The sequence below is a fragment of the Cantharellus anzutake genome (assembly GCF_015039405.1).
Source record: "Cantharellus anzutake strain C23 chromosome Unknown EI90scaffold_63, whole genome shotgun sequence".
Classification (NCBI taxonomy): domain Eukaryota; kingdom Fungi; phylum Basidiomycota; class Agaricomycetes; order Cantharellales; family Hydnaceae; genus Cantharellus; species Cantharellus anzutake.
This window is the reverse complement of record NW_024067013.1, coordinates 32,829-48,109: the sequence shown is the minus strand read 5'-3', so window position 1 is coordinate 48,109 and position 15,281 is coordinate 32,829. Positions and strand designations below refer to the sequence as shown.

General features: G+C 48.8%; 5 protein-coding genes across 5 annotated transcripts; 1 reads left to right on the top strand and 4 right to left on the bottom strand.

Annotated features, from left to right (window-relative positions):
- Positions 1 to 912: 912 nt before the first annotated feature.
- EI90DRAFT_2364536 (uncharacterized protein) lies at positions 913 to 1,810 on the bottom strand. The gene is made up of 3 exons (XM_039052926.1): positions 1,493 to 1,810; positions 1,328 to 1,431; positions 913 to 1,273 (listed from the first exon to the last, which is right to left on the bottom strand). The coding sequence occupies exons 1-3, from the start codon at positions 1,524 to 1,526 to the stop codon at positions 998 to 1,000; spliced, it is 414 nt and encodes a 137-aa protein (XP_038911319.1). The 5' UTR covers positions 1,527 to 1,810; the 3' UTR covers positions 913 to 997.
- A 165-nt stretch (positions 1,811 to 1,975) lies between these two features.
- On the bottom strand, positions 1,976 to 4,704 carry EI90DRAFT_3146933 (P-loop containing nucleoside triphosphate hydrolase protein; the record flags this gene model as incomplete). The annotated part of the gene is made up of 14 exons (XM_039065478.1): positions 1,976 to 2,086; positions 2,160 to 2,309; positions 2,376 to 2,453; positions 2,503 to 2,671; positions 2,734 to 2,835; positions 2,890 to 2,940; positions 3,013 to 3,050; positions 3,105 to 3,181; positions 3,248 to 3,748; positions 3,808 to 3,939; positions 4,019 to 4,260; positions 4,333 to 4,454; positions 4,514 to 4,596; positions 4,653 to 4,704. The coding sequence occupies 14 exons, from the start codon at positions 4,702 to 4,704 to the stop codon at positions 1,976 to 1,978; spliced, it is 1,908 nt and encodes a 635-aa protein (XP_038911318.1).
- A 1,450-nt stretch (positions 4,705 to 6,154) lies between these two features.
- On the bottom strand, positions 6,155 to 7,803 carry EI90DRAFT_3076081 (uncharacterized protein). The gene is made up of 10 exons (XM_039061624.1): positions 7,526 to 7,803; positions 7,405 to 7,437; positions 7,321 to 7,337; positions 7,219 to 7,268; positions 7,107 to 7,151; positions 7,018 to 7,056; positions 6,898 to 6,967; positions 6,720 to 6,848; positions 6,621 to 6,652; positions 6,155 to 6,558 (listed from the first exon to the last, which is right to left on the bottom strand). The coding sequence occupies exons 1-10, from the start codon at positions 7,652 to 7,654 to the stop codon at positions 6,239 to 6,241; spliced, it is 864 nt and encodes a 287-aa protein (XP_038911317.1). The 5' UTR covers positions 7,655 to 7,803; the 3' UTR covers positions 6,155 to 6,238.
- Positions 7,804 to 11,223: 3,420 nt separating this feature from the next.
- Positions 11,224 to 12,471, top strand: EI90DRAFT_2935107 (phosphoribosyltransferase-like protein; the record flags this gene model as incomplete). The annotated part of the gene is made up of 5 exons (XM_039055132.1): positions 11,224 to 11,282; positions 11,346 to 11,667; positions 11,724 to 11,771; positions 11,888 to 11,982; positions 12,042 to 12,471. Coding segments are annotated over 5 exons (954 nt in total), but the record flags the coding sequence as incomplete, so codon positions are not given.
- Positions 12,472 to 14,188: 1,717 nt separating this feature from the next.
- On the bottom strand, positions 14,189 to 15,181 carry EI90DRAFT_3146931 (DCP2-domain-containing protein; the record flags this gene model as incomplete). Its single annotated transcript, XM_039065477.1, has 5 exons — positions 14,189 to 14,290; positions 14,344 to 14,595; positions 14,653 to 14,860; positions 14,921 to 14,992; positions 15,063 to 15,181. 5 exons carry the CDS (start codon positions 15,179 to 15,181, stop codon positions 14,189 to 14,191), a joined length of 753 nt encoding a protein of 250 aa, XP_038911315.1.
- Between the last annotated feature and the right edge of the window lie 100 nt (positions 15,182 to 15,281).

Here is a 15,281-nt window from a genome sequence, read left to right as displayed (position 1 = left end):
CTTTTACCGTAAGAATCTCGGATCCCCAAGTCAAATTTCCAGCCTTTGCCGGCCCCGGAAGAGCTATACGAAGTCATAGAGGCTGGAGTCCTGCCTGCGGAAGAGCGAATCAGCAATTTTAGAGGACTTGTTGCTCGGAAGATAAACTTTACAGGTCCCCCCACGGAATGGTGAGCCAAACCAAGAACCGAACTGCGGTGGAACCGACGATGTAGTTCTGTTCGTTGAACGCCATTTCAGCAGGATATTGACGCTCATGATTACCTCTCGCATCACGAAATCGGAGAAAAGACCTGGTATAGAGACTCTCCAGAGCGCCTGTCTGATTTGCGTGATGGTGCTGTTGATTAAGAACTAGAATATTTCACAGCCTGACAAAAAGGTATGGCACGTTCGCGTCCGTTCGAAATCATTAATTGATGGTCCGGACACCACGACCCAGTGTAGGAGCTAATTACGAATGAACACATGCTGCGAGCGTGGCGCAGCCTGGCGGCTGAAAGGTCTGCCCCCGGTATGATGCACATATATTCAGGAGAGTTTCGAACGGGAAGGCGCCCGGGACACTGGACGGACAGCGTAAACTAGGCGATATGACTGAAAGTACCCAGTCTCCATTCGATATCACCACCGGTCCGTATAAAGGATTGGACAAAAATCACCTACGGGCGCGAGGAATAAGCAAGCCCTTCACCCGGTATGCTTCTAAACGAAATAAAAATAAGGCGCTCGTGGTGCAATCAAAGCAAAATCGATCGGCAGACTCGACACAAGTTATTGCTACGTCGGGGGAACAATGCCATCAACCCAACAAAAGCAAAGAATAGCGCGCAAGCCTAATTCATAATGACGGGCAATGGGGAAGTAAGCGAGGGAAGAAAAATACAGAAACGAGGCACCCGTGACAAGAGTTGAAGGCTCGCGTTGGGGATCTGTAGCCGTGAGTAGAGTCCGTGAAATGAAAATCAGAATCAGGAAAGCCAGCACCGTATCGACGCTAGCACGTAATGGGAAGCAGAAAAGAAATGGGTGGCAGTGTGGGAACGTGGCTATGCAAAACCGAACTGCCGATATCTCCACCGTAGTCCCGAAAGCCTATTCCAGTCACCAATTTGTCTACCATTCTCGCCATTCCTGAAACGTTGAGGTTAACGTGCGGGGGTGAGCCAGACGTCCAGCCATAACCGGGGAGGGAAGGCGCAATGATATGGGAATGACGGGTATTTCGGTTGCTGAAGGATAGGAATGATGTCAACGAATTCGATGATCGATCCTAAAGACCTGCTTTAAATAATACCCAGCAACACACATAGGCAGTGTTACGTACCTGCAGGCCATCCGTGCAACAAAACCAGGGGAATAGCATTTGCGTCGTGGGAGAAGGCCCCAATGAAATGGACATGATAAATAGTCTATCTATAAATTGATACGCTTCTCCTGAGTAAGTGATATCTCCACGTTTGTTCATTTGGAGTGGGAGGGCTCGTCTCACCAATCGAAGTCGAATAACCAAGTTTCCTTGGCATTCTTAATTTAGTGGTTGGATATACCAAGTCCAGCTTCTGGATGGGTGCCCTCGTACGTGGTGGGAGAAAGAAAACTTAATGAGCGTCTTCATGTCATCCAACACATGCTCAGACGTTTCGATCGTGATTCCAAGAGTATCTATTCATTTCGGTGCTTGCGCGCCGAAAGCTTGGCCATTCAGTTTGAGGGGAACCTTGACGTCAGAGTTCTTTATCGTTGCACTGGGTCGTGTCCTCAATTCAGAAGTCTCGGCGCAAGTCGACACGCTACATCTCCCTTGAGCCACTTCTGCATGAAGACAAAGCGTGCATCAAATATCAAATTACATATGTATATGGATCTGCAGAACGAAACGTCCGTTTTTGTTGATCAGGCACGTAGGGGTGCAACAGCCGCGACATCCACTGTTCGCCTTACTTATAGTCATCGCTAAGAAAGGTGTCGTATGTCATCGCTTCCGTAGTAACAACGCGACATAGAACAACACGCGATAAATGACCGCGATCAGAATCATAATCCCCGCGTACAACCCAATACTGAATCCTCCAATACCAAGGTTCTGAAAAACAAAAAAGTCATGATCAACGTTTCGAGCGCCCAATGGGAGGGAGAGAATGAAATCCACAACTTACATCCAAAACATCCTCGCCAGTCAGTGCGCACTGCCCAGAGGCAACGAGTGAACTAGGATATGAGCATTGACATCCTCCGTTGTCAAGTCTTGTGCATTGGAAGACCAGTCCCGTCAAATCATTCCGCACTAGCAGGTTAAACGCGAATGTCTATTTTAAAAAAGATCCCCTTTCAGATCCCTACACCCCAGGCAAGCAAACTAGCCAAGAACAAACCTGATAATCAATCCAATGTGCCCAATAATACCAGAACCTCGGCAAGCTGACAGCACGGATGAAATACCCTTGGACGCACTGAATCGCGATCAGAAACTTTGTTGCCTTCAAAGTTGAAAGAACCCACCATCCAAAACCCATTCATGAATGACGCGATAGCCAGCGCCGCCACGAATATAGGGATGACAGCAGCAACGAAAACGGACTGTGCCTCGGCATTGTAAACTCCCAGGAAGAGAAACGATAAGAAACGGAAGAAAGCGGTCGCTCCCGGACGCAAGCCGATGGCCCAGTAACTTTGTCATCAAAACATCAAATCAGCATTGTCTCGCAGAGAGTTTGGGCGTGGTGTGCTAACCAGATGACAGCAAAAAGAACCGAACAACTGAAGAGAAATGGTATCGTCACGAGTGAATTGGCAATGACGTATGCGCCTGGACCGTAAAGCCCATTGTTCCTCCTAGAAATGGAACGATCAAGTCTCATATCCCTTCAACTCCCGAGGGGAACTCACTCTCGAACAAACACGGCTCGCTCTTCAAGGAAAGATGGAATGCCCGCCACACTGTGGGGATGGGGTGCCACCAAAATAACGAGAATTAAAAAGTCAAGCGGACAGTGAGTAGATTAAATTCACCTCATGAAGCCAAGGAATGCAACGGAGAAAAAATGGACCTAATGTTTGTGACGATAAAGTTGAGAGAACCTAGTTGACTACGGGGTACATACCGAAAGCCTATCATTAATCTTAGTGTCCTTCGTGCCAAGATTGATCCAAATAGTAGCCAGAAGCAAACCTATACCGGCTTGGTGAACCAAAGTAATCTCATGTCAAAACTACCCGTTTCGAAGGAGAGAGGGATGACGCGTACCATACATTCCAACACGAATTCCATACGCCAGCAAATTCCGCCTATAATTAAGCACGCTCCTCTCCATGAGAATCCCCGTCCGATATACCGATAAATTCAGTGCATTCCCAAGACCCCTTCCCCTACTCTCCACACGAAGTGATAACGCCATTGGTAGGACACGTTCCGCAAGTTCCTCACTACCAGCGGTTTCCCCAGTGGTATTTCCATGTTCTCCTTCCACCGGAGTAGGTAAAGAAGCAATGAATGCAGCTCCTCTCTCAGACCAAGAATCTGCAAGATACTGCACCCGTCTCTCATGATCTTCCTGTGACAAAGCACCAGGTTGGGTAAGGGGAACGTCTGGAGTAGGACGAACTTCAATCTCCTGTTCTGAGGGTGGACTTGTGGTGGTGACTGAGTGTGAGAAGTCGACATTAATGAGACTGATAACGTGGTCTGCGGGATTTGAGTGTGGCGGACAAGGATGGCCAACTTGGGAGAAGTATGGAATAACTCCGCCTTGTTTCCAATTAGTGTGTATAATTGCGCCAGGGGGGAGGTAGGGGATAACAACTCACTTATCGGACCGTGGTAAACGCACTTTCCTCTTGCGAGAAATAGGACTTCGTCAAATAGCGAAAATGTCTCCCAGTTCGGTTGATGAATGGTCGCAATAACGATCGTATTCGTTTTCCGAGCCAGCTTCTTCACTATTGGGACGAATGGTTCGTTAGAAGGTTATACGTACTCAAAGACCGAAATGATTTCAAAGTGGAATGCATACTCAACTTGATTGAACTACACCCCAACCACCCGTACTATCCAGCCCACTGGTAGGCTCATCCAGCACCAATACTTTGGGACGTGATACAACGCTGCATGCGATCGTAACTCTACGCTTTTCGCCACCCGAGACACCTCGCTGAATGGGGGTCCCGATTCGGTTATTTCGTACTGAAGTTAAACCTAGCGAAGTTAATGTATCTGAGACCAATTGTGATATGGCGGGTCGGGGCGCTGAAGGGGGAAGACTGGTATGAAGAAGTTTGTGGATTGAGTGATTAGAACGCAATGCACTATCGGACGGATGAACGGCGGCCCACCTTAGCCGGGCTGCATAGTCCACCGTCTCATGGACAGTGAGAACACCTATAAGAGCATCTTCCTGCTCCACGTATGAACCTATATCTCTCATTTTAAAATCGGCAGTCCCATCGAATAAAATCTGAAAATGAACGTCATCATTGATCAACGAATCGCACATGTGTGAATTCCTCAGCTTACCGAGGCATTCTGATCTGAAGGCTGGACACGTTGGCTGATGAGATCCAGAAACGTAGACTTCCCTGCCCCAGAGGGACCCATCACTATGATTGCCGATGAATGAGTGGTCTCTCTTACTTGGTTCAACAAGGAAACCCACCGGCCAACAATTTTCCCGACTTCAAAGAGCCGCTTTGTGGAGACAAGATCATCTTGAGGGCTTTTTTGTCGGTCCCGTTGATGGCAGGGGCATTGACTGATAGTGATAAGTTCTTCCACTCCAGTATATGCGACGTATTAGCTTTCTCTGCTAATGTTTGAGACTACGAAACACACAGTAGGTAGACCAAAAGATCAGCAAACTATCCTCAGGCCAACCATGTTGGATTTTTCCAGACTGGAAAGGCTCGATCGGCAAGATTCACCTCGACATCCATATTAGTGCTCATATCAGCTACAACAAGCTCGATATGACTGGGGAATTGCTAGGAAGAGGAAGAGGAATGATAGGTTTGGAGACCTTCAACACGGGTATTGGGATATAAGAGGCTCAAGGGCAGGTATGAAATATGCGATTTCGGCTTTTTTTGGTAAAGGCACCGCTAACCACCGCAAGTTACCCAGTTACTACGAGCGGCAAGTTTTTTTTGGCGACAAAAGTGGCCGCAGCCCTGATACGCTTTATATCGCTGCTAGAGGAAACTCTGGCGATTCCACTAGGGCAGGAGAAAGTTTCCTAGAGGTGATGCAGAGGGAGAGATTACACATATTGACTGACGACTGTGACGTTGCAAGAAGACTCGGCTGAATTGGATGGCGATCGTGGGAACAGCCGCACGGTCACACACTCTTGCAACCGCACGAATGCAACACAGGCGACAGACATGCAGTGGTAGCTTTTTTTTTGAAGCACATTCTGGTTATCGTTCTCGTTTTACAGTGTCTCGCCATGAATTCAGTAGGGGCAGCTCAATCCGTGCGCAGAACCACCAACAAACTCCCTCTCCCAAATGTTGCCTTGAATGAGATTCAATTTCCCAGCTTCTTTCGGGCTCACAAGCCCCTTATTCCCCTGAACGGGCGATCGAGAAGTACAAAACCGTTTGAGTTGTTTGACGAGCCCGTGGGTTATGTGCAACACTCAGAGTGAACACCTCCATCAGTTGACGCACCCGCCATGAATCAGGCACGGCTTTAACCGGAATCCTGCGGTTAGGCAACAGCAATCTAACATCCGATTTGGTCAACCCCAAAGCCAGGTTTCGAACGCTCCTACAGGCTACTGAAAAATCCTCCCCCACTTTTGACTCCCTCATCCCGGGCCGCCACAATCTGAGTTGAAGTCGACGGACCTAAGTCCAAGGGGCAACTACCCGAATGTTTTGGTCGGGTTTAGTGGGGGAGCTCTGCTGGGATAGCTGCACTATATAATACCTTACCATGGGTTTTGTGCGTATGCGGAAACTCGCAATGGCAGAGAACAGAATTCCTAACAGTCGTGGAGGGTGCCCCCCAAAACGACATGAAGGACATTACATGAGTGACGCCTGCCGCGCACGGGGGTGGATTTTGAGATGGACATTGACTCATGCATTGGAAGGTGTAAGTTTATCGACTACGTGCCATTGCTTCAATAACAAATCCACCTTCCTTTCCTGCTAGACCCAAATCCTCAACCAAAACACAAGCTACAACCCAGAGTGGTCTGCCTCCACAGGAACCGCGAGGAGGGTGACGAGCCGCATGTCAATCATCATGTCCTTGGGCTGAATATCGTGAGACCGGGGATCCAGGCGACAGAGGAGCATGCCCGTGGTTTGTCTCCATTACCACGGGCAACACGGAACGTCCCTGCGAGTGGACAGCAGGGCTTCCGTCTGAACTCATCCTTTTGAAGATCCACATCGCAACAACTGCAACCAGGCCAAGGGCAATCACACCTCCAATCACGCCTCCGACAGTCACACCGATGTTCGAGCCCCTGCTCCCATGTGCACCATTGGAAGCTGTGGAAGTGCTTGATGCGGTGCTACTGAGTAAAAACACTCGAGAGCTTTCGGGTCTATCTAATAGTCAAGTCAAACGATCCCGTGAATACGCGATGAGTGTTCCGAGAATGAAAACGCACCACTGATTGTCTTCGCTGCATCCAAGTTGAAGCTAAGGATCACGGGGAAAGCGAGCTATCAGGATGTGAATTCTGATCAGAAGTATATAGCGAACTGACAGTCCAGCAAAGTCGGAGGGCTTCATGTAGGCCCATCGAGGTATAAGGGTTCCGGTGGGTATCAGCGATGGTTGGTATTCACCCTCTGCATTCGCAATGCCAGCGCAATAATGTCCCCAGAGGGGATACCTATATTACCTGTTAGACATGGAAGAGTAAGTAAACACGATCCACATACGACGTGTATGAGCGGTTCTGACATGCTCCACAAGCTGCCATCAGCTGGTATACCACGGAAGAACACAGGCCTATGGGTGAGTTTTAGAATCCAAGCCACTGCCGGCGCCGGAGCACACACAAGCATTTGGGAAGTAACCCGATGAACTTAGCGACGGGCCTTTGTCCCTCAGTGAGCTCAAGGCTACGTAAATCGGAATTTGCGCATACCGATGTATTCCCCTCCCGGAGGGAGCGGACCCACGAGCCATTTCCCTGATGAAGTCATCAAAGCTCTTGTCAGCGCAGAAAAATGATGTGTATTATGTAACGGAAACCCCACCTCCAGCACCTACTGCAATAAGTTCCGAGCCGACTTTGCAAGGAGATTTTCTAGTCATTGAATCGTAAGCGCTGCAGCTGATACGTGCCACCATCGGCTTACCCTTGGGAATTGAAAGCCTAAAGAAATAGGAAAGAGGATCAGTTGCGCAACTCAGCGAACGATGCAGGCCTCTATGTTATTCACCCACTGAAAGTCATGGGGACAAGTCACATTGGCCTACGGGGCACCCAACAATCCCAGGGGGTCCACGCGCTTAGCTTTCCTCAAAGGCTTAAAAAAACAGCCGCCTCCCAGAGGCACGCACCTCTTGAGCCGAGACCTTGTCGACCCCTAAACCTAGGAAGAGCTCGAAGAGACAAGCTTGGCGGATAATCAAGGTAGTTACAAGAGATCCAGTGAACCCTTTTACATTTTGTGACTGGAAAGACGGCATTCTTTGCGTGATTGGCACAGTTCGATCCAAGCTCAGAGCAGTAGGCGACCAGCCTCTTTTTAACGGGTCAGAGCAGGAGGTCGAGGGAAAACTGCGTTTGCATAGGCAGGATACCACCCTCTACAGATGAGGCTGGGCACCCCTTCCAACATTTCAAATCGCATTAAGGAACGGATTCTCACATAATCAATATAAAAGCGTAATACCTGTCACCGACTCGAGTAACAGTGACTCATCACCATCCACTTTAATGCTTCATTCCTCAATGCCATCTCTTTACGTATCGGTACTGACTCATTAGTTCGCATGCTGCTTGAGGACTGAGGACTGTTAAGAATGAAACTGTCGTCCCTTTGTCCGACTCTTCGATGCCGCTCGATTTCTCATTGAGTTTTGACTTCACACTCTCATTGGTTGGTTTCGCGACATTCAGATTGCCCAGCAACTTTCACATTGTCTTCACTCGCCTCACTTAGGCAGCATCTATGCACACAACGGCCAAGAATCACTCTTGAGCGCTGCGGACTTTGACCATCGTTCCGATGTATGGCATTCCGGCAGTGGAATATGGTGCGCTGTCCGTGCCTCACCCTCACTGTAAACAGAGACTGTGGCACAGTAATGTCCATTCTACATTAATATTGTCTTTAACCCTGGCGTGCACGTCAACGACAACTCGGACAGAACAAGATCGAGAAGGCAGTGCTCAGCCAGACAACTTCGGTGCGAGCAACTAACAAGTGACAACACAGGGGAGTGCAATGCCCCAGAAGATTTAGCAGGGAAAATTGATTTACCCAAGGCAGGGGAGAACATGGTCTACATGGTTTTATGTTCCTAGTACGTATCTGTGGTCCACTGTGGTCCCACTCTTTTTCTCATTTCAATTTTCGGTTGCGCTTATCGCAACCAGTTCAACTATGTAGTACGTAGAATTGGACAGTTGCCGCCGAAATCGGGTTCCCAATACACCGGCAACACATCACAGGTCCGCAGGGATGAGCCGGTCAGCATATGATTGCAGGTTGACGTGGCCGGGTCTGTGCGTTAGTTATGTTTTGGGACTTCATCGCCCCGAAGCGATCTGTTCAGTCATAGACCTAGTTTGCAAAGGATCCAGATACAGCAACAGACTATGTTGCAACAGCAAGCAAATTTATTTGACATGCTTACGTATTAGCTCGCAGTGAATCCTTCGCGTCTAAGGCAGGGTACCGCTGGAGGGGTGGTTTATTTCAGGGAGGAATTACGATGGAGTTTGGATGACTATAGAGTTACAATCCAGAGAATTGGGAGAGACTTTTGCACGATCAAAAGTGCCAGCTGAGCAAGAGAAAAATACCTGGCGAAATAACTAGTGAACGCCGTCTGACGTGGCAAGTGCCTGCCACTCTTCCGACGTTGATCTTTTCCCCGAGATTTCGGTTGAGCACAGAAAACGAAAACATCCAAATGAAGATAAACTTATTCCATAGTGCAGACATTAGGGAGGTGCGGGCGTATAGTGCTCACGCCCAATACGCGCTCATACGGAACTGTTGGACATGACATAATCATCAAACCAGGCATCCGCTGCATCGAGTTCCAGAATAAGTGCTTCACTGTATTCCCGGCATGCCAAGAGACAACACATGTTACAATCGCGTCGGACACTCAGCTCACACATCATACTTATACACATTTCTGTGTGGCGCAAATGAACAAAGGCTAAAACGTTAGGACAACAACAATAACCGCAACACAACGGCATCGGAATGCCACTTCAACAACACATTGTTCTCAATGAAACTAGTGGACACCAAAAGGAGAACGTGTCTATGAAGAAGGCACAGATCGAAGCCAAAGGGGCCAAGAGTGAGCTAGGGAGGCTGCGGAGTCTGCCCTTCAGTTCCAGACGGATGAACCGCTGGAGTGAGCCTTGACATGCCAAGAATCCAAGCCGTTGCCGGATAGCGCGAGGGAGTGCACGAGAGTGGTCCAGAGACCAAATCCAAAGGGTACAGTGATTAAAGCCAGGAGAACACCACCCAATGATTATAAAACCGCGGAGAGGGGAACTGGAAAGGATCCAGCAAGGTGAGTGAAAACGAGGGGGCGTAGCCACCTTCGACTTGTAAGTGGCTCCACCCTCCCCGGGCATTCAGGAAAGCATGTGTTGTGCCTCGATAACAACGAACGGTGGCTGATTGGGGAGCATGGCTGAGTTGCGAGGTAGGACAAGATACGAGGCCGGAAAAGATGTCGGATTGATCGAGATTCTGAATCTGGAGGCCCAAAGAACGGAGGCAAGAACGACAGAAAAGGGGAGTTGAACGCCGGTAGCGAAGAAAATTGGATGGTAGCCCGCCACGCCGGCGCTTACCGCCGGCCCTCGGTATGAAGTGATCGATGTTCCAGCGTCCAGGTCAATTTATAGAGTCCTGTTGCAGCTCTTCTCTCGCAATAGATAAGGCATGACTTAATGTCATCGTCCGTCCCACTCCGAGTCATGCCACCGTGCAATTTGCCGCTGATATTGGATTAGGTGTCCGTATGCTGTCGACCAATGTATATGCTATGCGCCTTCCTCATCCTTCCATATGTTGGAATAACCATCAGGGATGGAGTAACCTCCCTGGCATAACGGGTGAGTAGTGTATGGATGCACGCTAGAGGTCCTGGGTTCGATACCAGGCTTGTCCATTTTATGTCATTTGTCCAGTCACCTGGTTTACCTCAGTTGAATTCATGACATAAGTCTATAGCGCTAGCAGTGTTGAATTTCTTCATGGTGGACAAGCCACGGTACATCAATTTGGAGGCTAACACCCCAAATTGAGGGCGAGTGTTGGAATAACCATCAGGGATGGAGTAACCTCCCTGGCATAACGGGCGAGTAGTGTATGGATGCACGCTAGAGGTCCTGGGTTCGATACCAGGCTTGTCCATTTTATGTCATTTGTCCAGTCACCTGGTTTACCTCAGTTGAATTCATGACATAAGTCTATAGCGCTAGCAGTGTTGAATTTCTTCACCATAATCAGACGGAAGGCTTCGATCCAAGCTCAGAGCAATAAGTGACCAGCCTCTCTTTAACGGGTCAGAGCAGGTGGTCGAAAGCAGCATTTGCATAGGCAGGATACCACCCTCTACAGATGAGGTTGCCCTTTCGCATCATCCTGTAGCAATTGAATGCTTTCTGTTTATGGTAAGTTCGTGGGGAAGTATTCGACCCTATAAGCGAGCGGCTTATGTAACAAAGCGACAGATAAAAGACCCCTAGCCAGTAGGAGAGCGATCTTGTAATTTACACCTCCCTCTTTAGTGTAAATCGAGTCTTTTGGGTCTAGTGATCTCTTAAGTTACATAAGTTCACAATCCCTAAGCTCATCTATCGGCCTTCGCCGATTCAAAGTCTCTCTCACAGGCCCTCATATAATACATACTTAAACGCATGGACCTCTGTTCGTGATCGCCATCCACGAACCACAACTCGTTTCTTGCCTGCCACTATGCTAGGGGGCAGTAGCATCAAAGTGTTTTCTGGTTGGTTAGCTCCAGACCGTTGATAAGCGCTTGGGTCTCACCTTGGAAACAAAATTGTTCAAGGCACCAGCCATCCTGAGATTGCAGAGCTTATCGCTCACAGGTGCGCGGGGCTTCACTTCTGTGGCTTTTCCCGCCTGATGGTTGACCCCATTACAATCGCCAGAATTGGTCTACCGCTGTCGAAAGCAGTGGTCACTCGCAATGGGGCCGGAGAAACTTCAGTCCGTCTCGGAGAGTCTGTTCGCGAGGCTGACGTATACATCGTTAACACTGGTTGTGGACCACCTGGACTCTCTGTGAACGTTTCCCTCATGGAGCTGTGCATCATGATTCATGCTTGCAAGATTTCGAGTGCTAAAAGGATCACTGCCGTTATTCCGCTTTTTCCCTATGCTCGTCAAGACAAAAAGGACAAAAGTCGTGCTCCAATAACGGCAAAGCTTGTTGCAAATATGTTGCAGAACAGCGGTTGCGACCACGTCATTGTATGCTATGCAATGCTTTTGGCTTTTCAGTGCGCTTTGACCATGTTCTGGTTTAGACTATGGACTTGCATGCATCGCAGATTCAGGGCTTTTTTGATGTCCCTGTCGACAAGTCTGTGTCATTTCCTCCCAATTCCCCTTCCTGCCGTAGAGCTGACGACCGTGATTGATAGTGTAAGCAATCGGTGTTTGAACATCATAGATCTCATTGTTGGCATAGTTATACGCCGAACCCTCCGTTCTCCACTATATCCGACAAAACTTCAATATCAAAGATGTCGTCATTGTCTCTCCAGATGCTGGAGGTGCAAAACGGTGCGTATATGCCTTACTGGGTTGCCGTCATTGGTTAAGCCCATGCGCGCTTCTGCTAGAGCCACTTCAATCGCCGATCGGCTCGGGGTAGATTTCGCCATCTTTCATAAGGAGCGGAAGAAGGCTAACGAAGTCTCGCGTATGGTGCTCGTCGGACAATGCGAGGGAAAGATTGCGATCCTTGTCGATGATATGGCGGATACATGTGGTACCATATGCCTCGCGGCACACTATCTCGTCGAGGGTAAAGCTTCACGAGTCATCGCTATTGTAACACATGGAATCCTGTCCGGTGACGCACTCAAGAAGATTGAGGCAACAAAGGGTCTCGAAAAACTGGTGGTGACAAACACCATACCACAATGTGATAACCAACGCGCTTGCAACAAAATTGAAGTCATCGACATCGCTTCGGTCTTGGGTGAGGTCATTCGACGTAGCCACTACGGCGAGAGCGTCTCCAGACTGTTTCATGAAGTCCCCTACTAGATCATTTCGCTTGCTTTTTTCCATTACATAGTACATGTATAATCACTGGCCTGGATTGGTGATCATGACGAGACAAGTATCGGACATTGTTCTATACCAAGACCATTGAACAACGTATTCTTAAATTTTGAATTTCCAATGGCTTTCAAATATACTGGCTCCAAAAGCTTCTTGCTCTCCCGTTGAACAGCGCTCTTCAGTCATTTCAGTCATTGTCTGAGGCACTCGAAGTCCCTGGGACTAGTCGGGTTTATCGCAACTCAGAGTCATCCTGTCAAATGAGTGATTCTGCGTATCATGGCTTGGCTAAGGCTCGATAAACGAAGCCAGTTCTGGGCCCTGTTACTCTTGGAACATCGTATGTACATGCTCTACATGCTCTGCTGGAGGTAAGTAAAGGGTGGTATTGTGAAAGGGGAAAGCTTGGACGGGGTAGACCTCACTTGTGGTCCATTCAACAAATTCAATATATCATTCCTTGGTGCGACGTTGCCGTGTGAATTCGGTGGTGGGATGCCAGGGATGGGGAAAGGCATCAAAGGTTTAGTTCCACTAATCATTCTATAGTTGTTGGGTACGGGGTCAAGGCTTGGCTGCAACGGAATGGCTGGTTCTCGAGGCTGCGCCAGAATCGGATAGATTGGGAAGCTGGTAATGTGGCGAGGGAGGGTAGCGCCCATGTGCAGCGGAGATGGGTGCAATTGCGGCACTCGTGGGGTAAATAGCTGGGAGGGTGAAATGGTGGGAGCTCGAGCAGGATTGACGACGAAGGGCGAATCCTCCATGCGGGGTTGGCTGGAAGCAGAAGGATGCGGAGAGGACGACTTTGGCAATAACTGTGTGCTGAGAGACTGCAATAACGCAATACGCTGTGCCTGACGATTTGAATGAGGGTCAGGAGACGCATTCGTAATCGATTTTGCCCCGCTGGACACTGAGTTGGTCACCGAAGATGCCAATGCTTTCCTGGCATTTGAAATTCGTCTCGCCTCCACCGCCGGCGGAGAAAAGTGCTCAAGCATCGAGGAGCCATTAGAACGAAGGGCCGAGGGTGAATGTTGTGATGTGGAGGCTGTCGAGGTCGAAGTCGGAGACATTAGTGGCTTTGTTCCTACAGTACCCGGAGTAGGAGGCGCGGCGGGTTGGGCGGGCAATTCATTCGCATCCTTTGTGGAGCCAAATGCATCAAACGGGGAGATGAAATCGAATTTGAGCTTTGGTTTGGCACTTGGCGGACGTGAACACTCATTTGGGCTATCATCAATCTCCGAATTTGGCGGCGTAGGTGAGGAAAACGAGCCTTTGACATGCTCTTCAAACAGCGGCCTTGACGAAGCGGGTTTTAAATAGTTTCTGGCAGCATGTACCATGGATGGGGTCGTCTGAGGTGTTGGAAGGGCACCTTGTGTAGATGATGCGGTGACAGGGTTCGGAGACGGAAAATTAGCAGGAGCAGTCATATTCAATGAACCAAAGAGACGGGACAGGTGACCACTTTCAGGATTGTGAAGTGTAGCAGAAACGATTGCGGGGTCATTGGGCAACGGGTGATAAGTAGGGGCATTCTTGTCTACGTAATAGGACTGGTCACTAAGTGCTTGGGATGGTGGATGTTTTGCCGCCTCGGCAGCTCTTAGTCGCTTAATAACCGACTTAAGAGGTCTATAAAATCCCGTATCAGTAACCAGCCGAGTGAGTACAGACGAATCAGAGTGACTCACCCAACGAAAGAGGAGATTGCATAGAATTTGAAGGATGTTGGACTCTTTGTATTCTTTTTCCATGCAGGTAAATCAGATAGATTGAACCATTGAATTTTCTGCGGTCACCAGTTAAGAAGGGATACCATGGCCGAAACTCAGGGACACATACACTGATCTCCTTTCGAGTTTTGGTCTCAAACACTGTGTCCTCGGGGACATTGGGAATCACAAACAAGGATGTGCGCTGGTCTTTTACGGTTACCCGAATGACAGCATCAAGGTTGATCTTGTCCGAGATATCGTAACCAGTTTCTTCCATTACTTCACGAGCAGCACACTCGTGTTCAGGTTCATCAAGATTGATCTTTCCCCGAGGAAAGCTCCAAGCCGCGCTGGACTTCCACCCTTTCACCAATACACACTAGTAAAGGAGATTGAATAAACATGGGGGAAGTTGATCTCTCGGCACCCATTTTACCTTCGTCCATGACGGATCTATCATGATGGCACCACACACAGGGACCGTAGTTTTATATGCCATGAAATCCTGAAAGGCTTGGTCATGAGCAGGACTCCAATGAACTAGCAAGGGACATGATTGAAAGAGCATCCCAGAGAAAGTCTTGAGGGGGAGAGAAGGGAGGCTAGGCTCTTCATCGCGGATGTAATCCTCGTAGTACCAATGGCTGTAGATATGGATCAGTGAGAAATTGGGATTGTGACTATGGTGAAGCAAAGATATTCACGCCTGCTCGACCTGAAAGCATATCCGCTCAACTGACACGAGCTCCTCTTCTGGAAGATTGAGGATAAACCGACTGAAATTAGCACGGGAGACAGATTGAGCGTAAGATAAGTATTAGGAGAGAGAAAAAAAGCTAGACGCGCCTCGAAAGGTCTTCCAGAACGTCTTCGATGGAGATATTTTTGAAGGAGAAGTGCTTAGCTCGATCAGCATCTAACGTGGATGTTGATGCCTCGATTGATGAAGGCTCAAAAGGCGCCATAGCGCACAACGACAGCTTCAACAGATGGGAGAAAAGGGAAAAGAAAGAAACGGAGACTTAAGTTCGAGAGCTTGAGGAACGCGAAACGATGGTGGGTTTG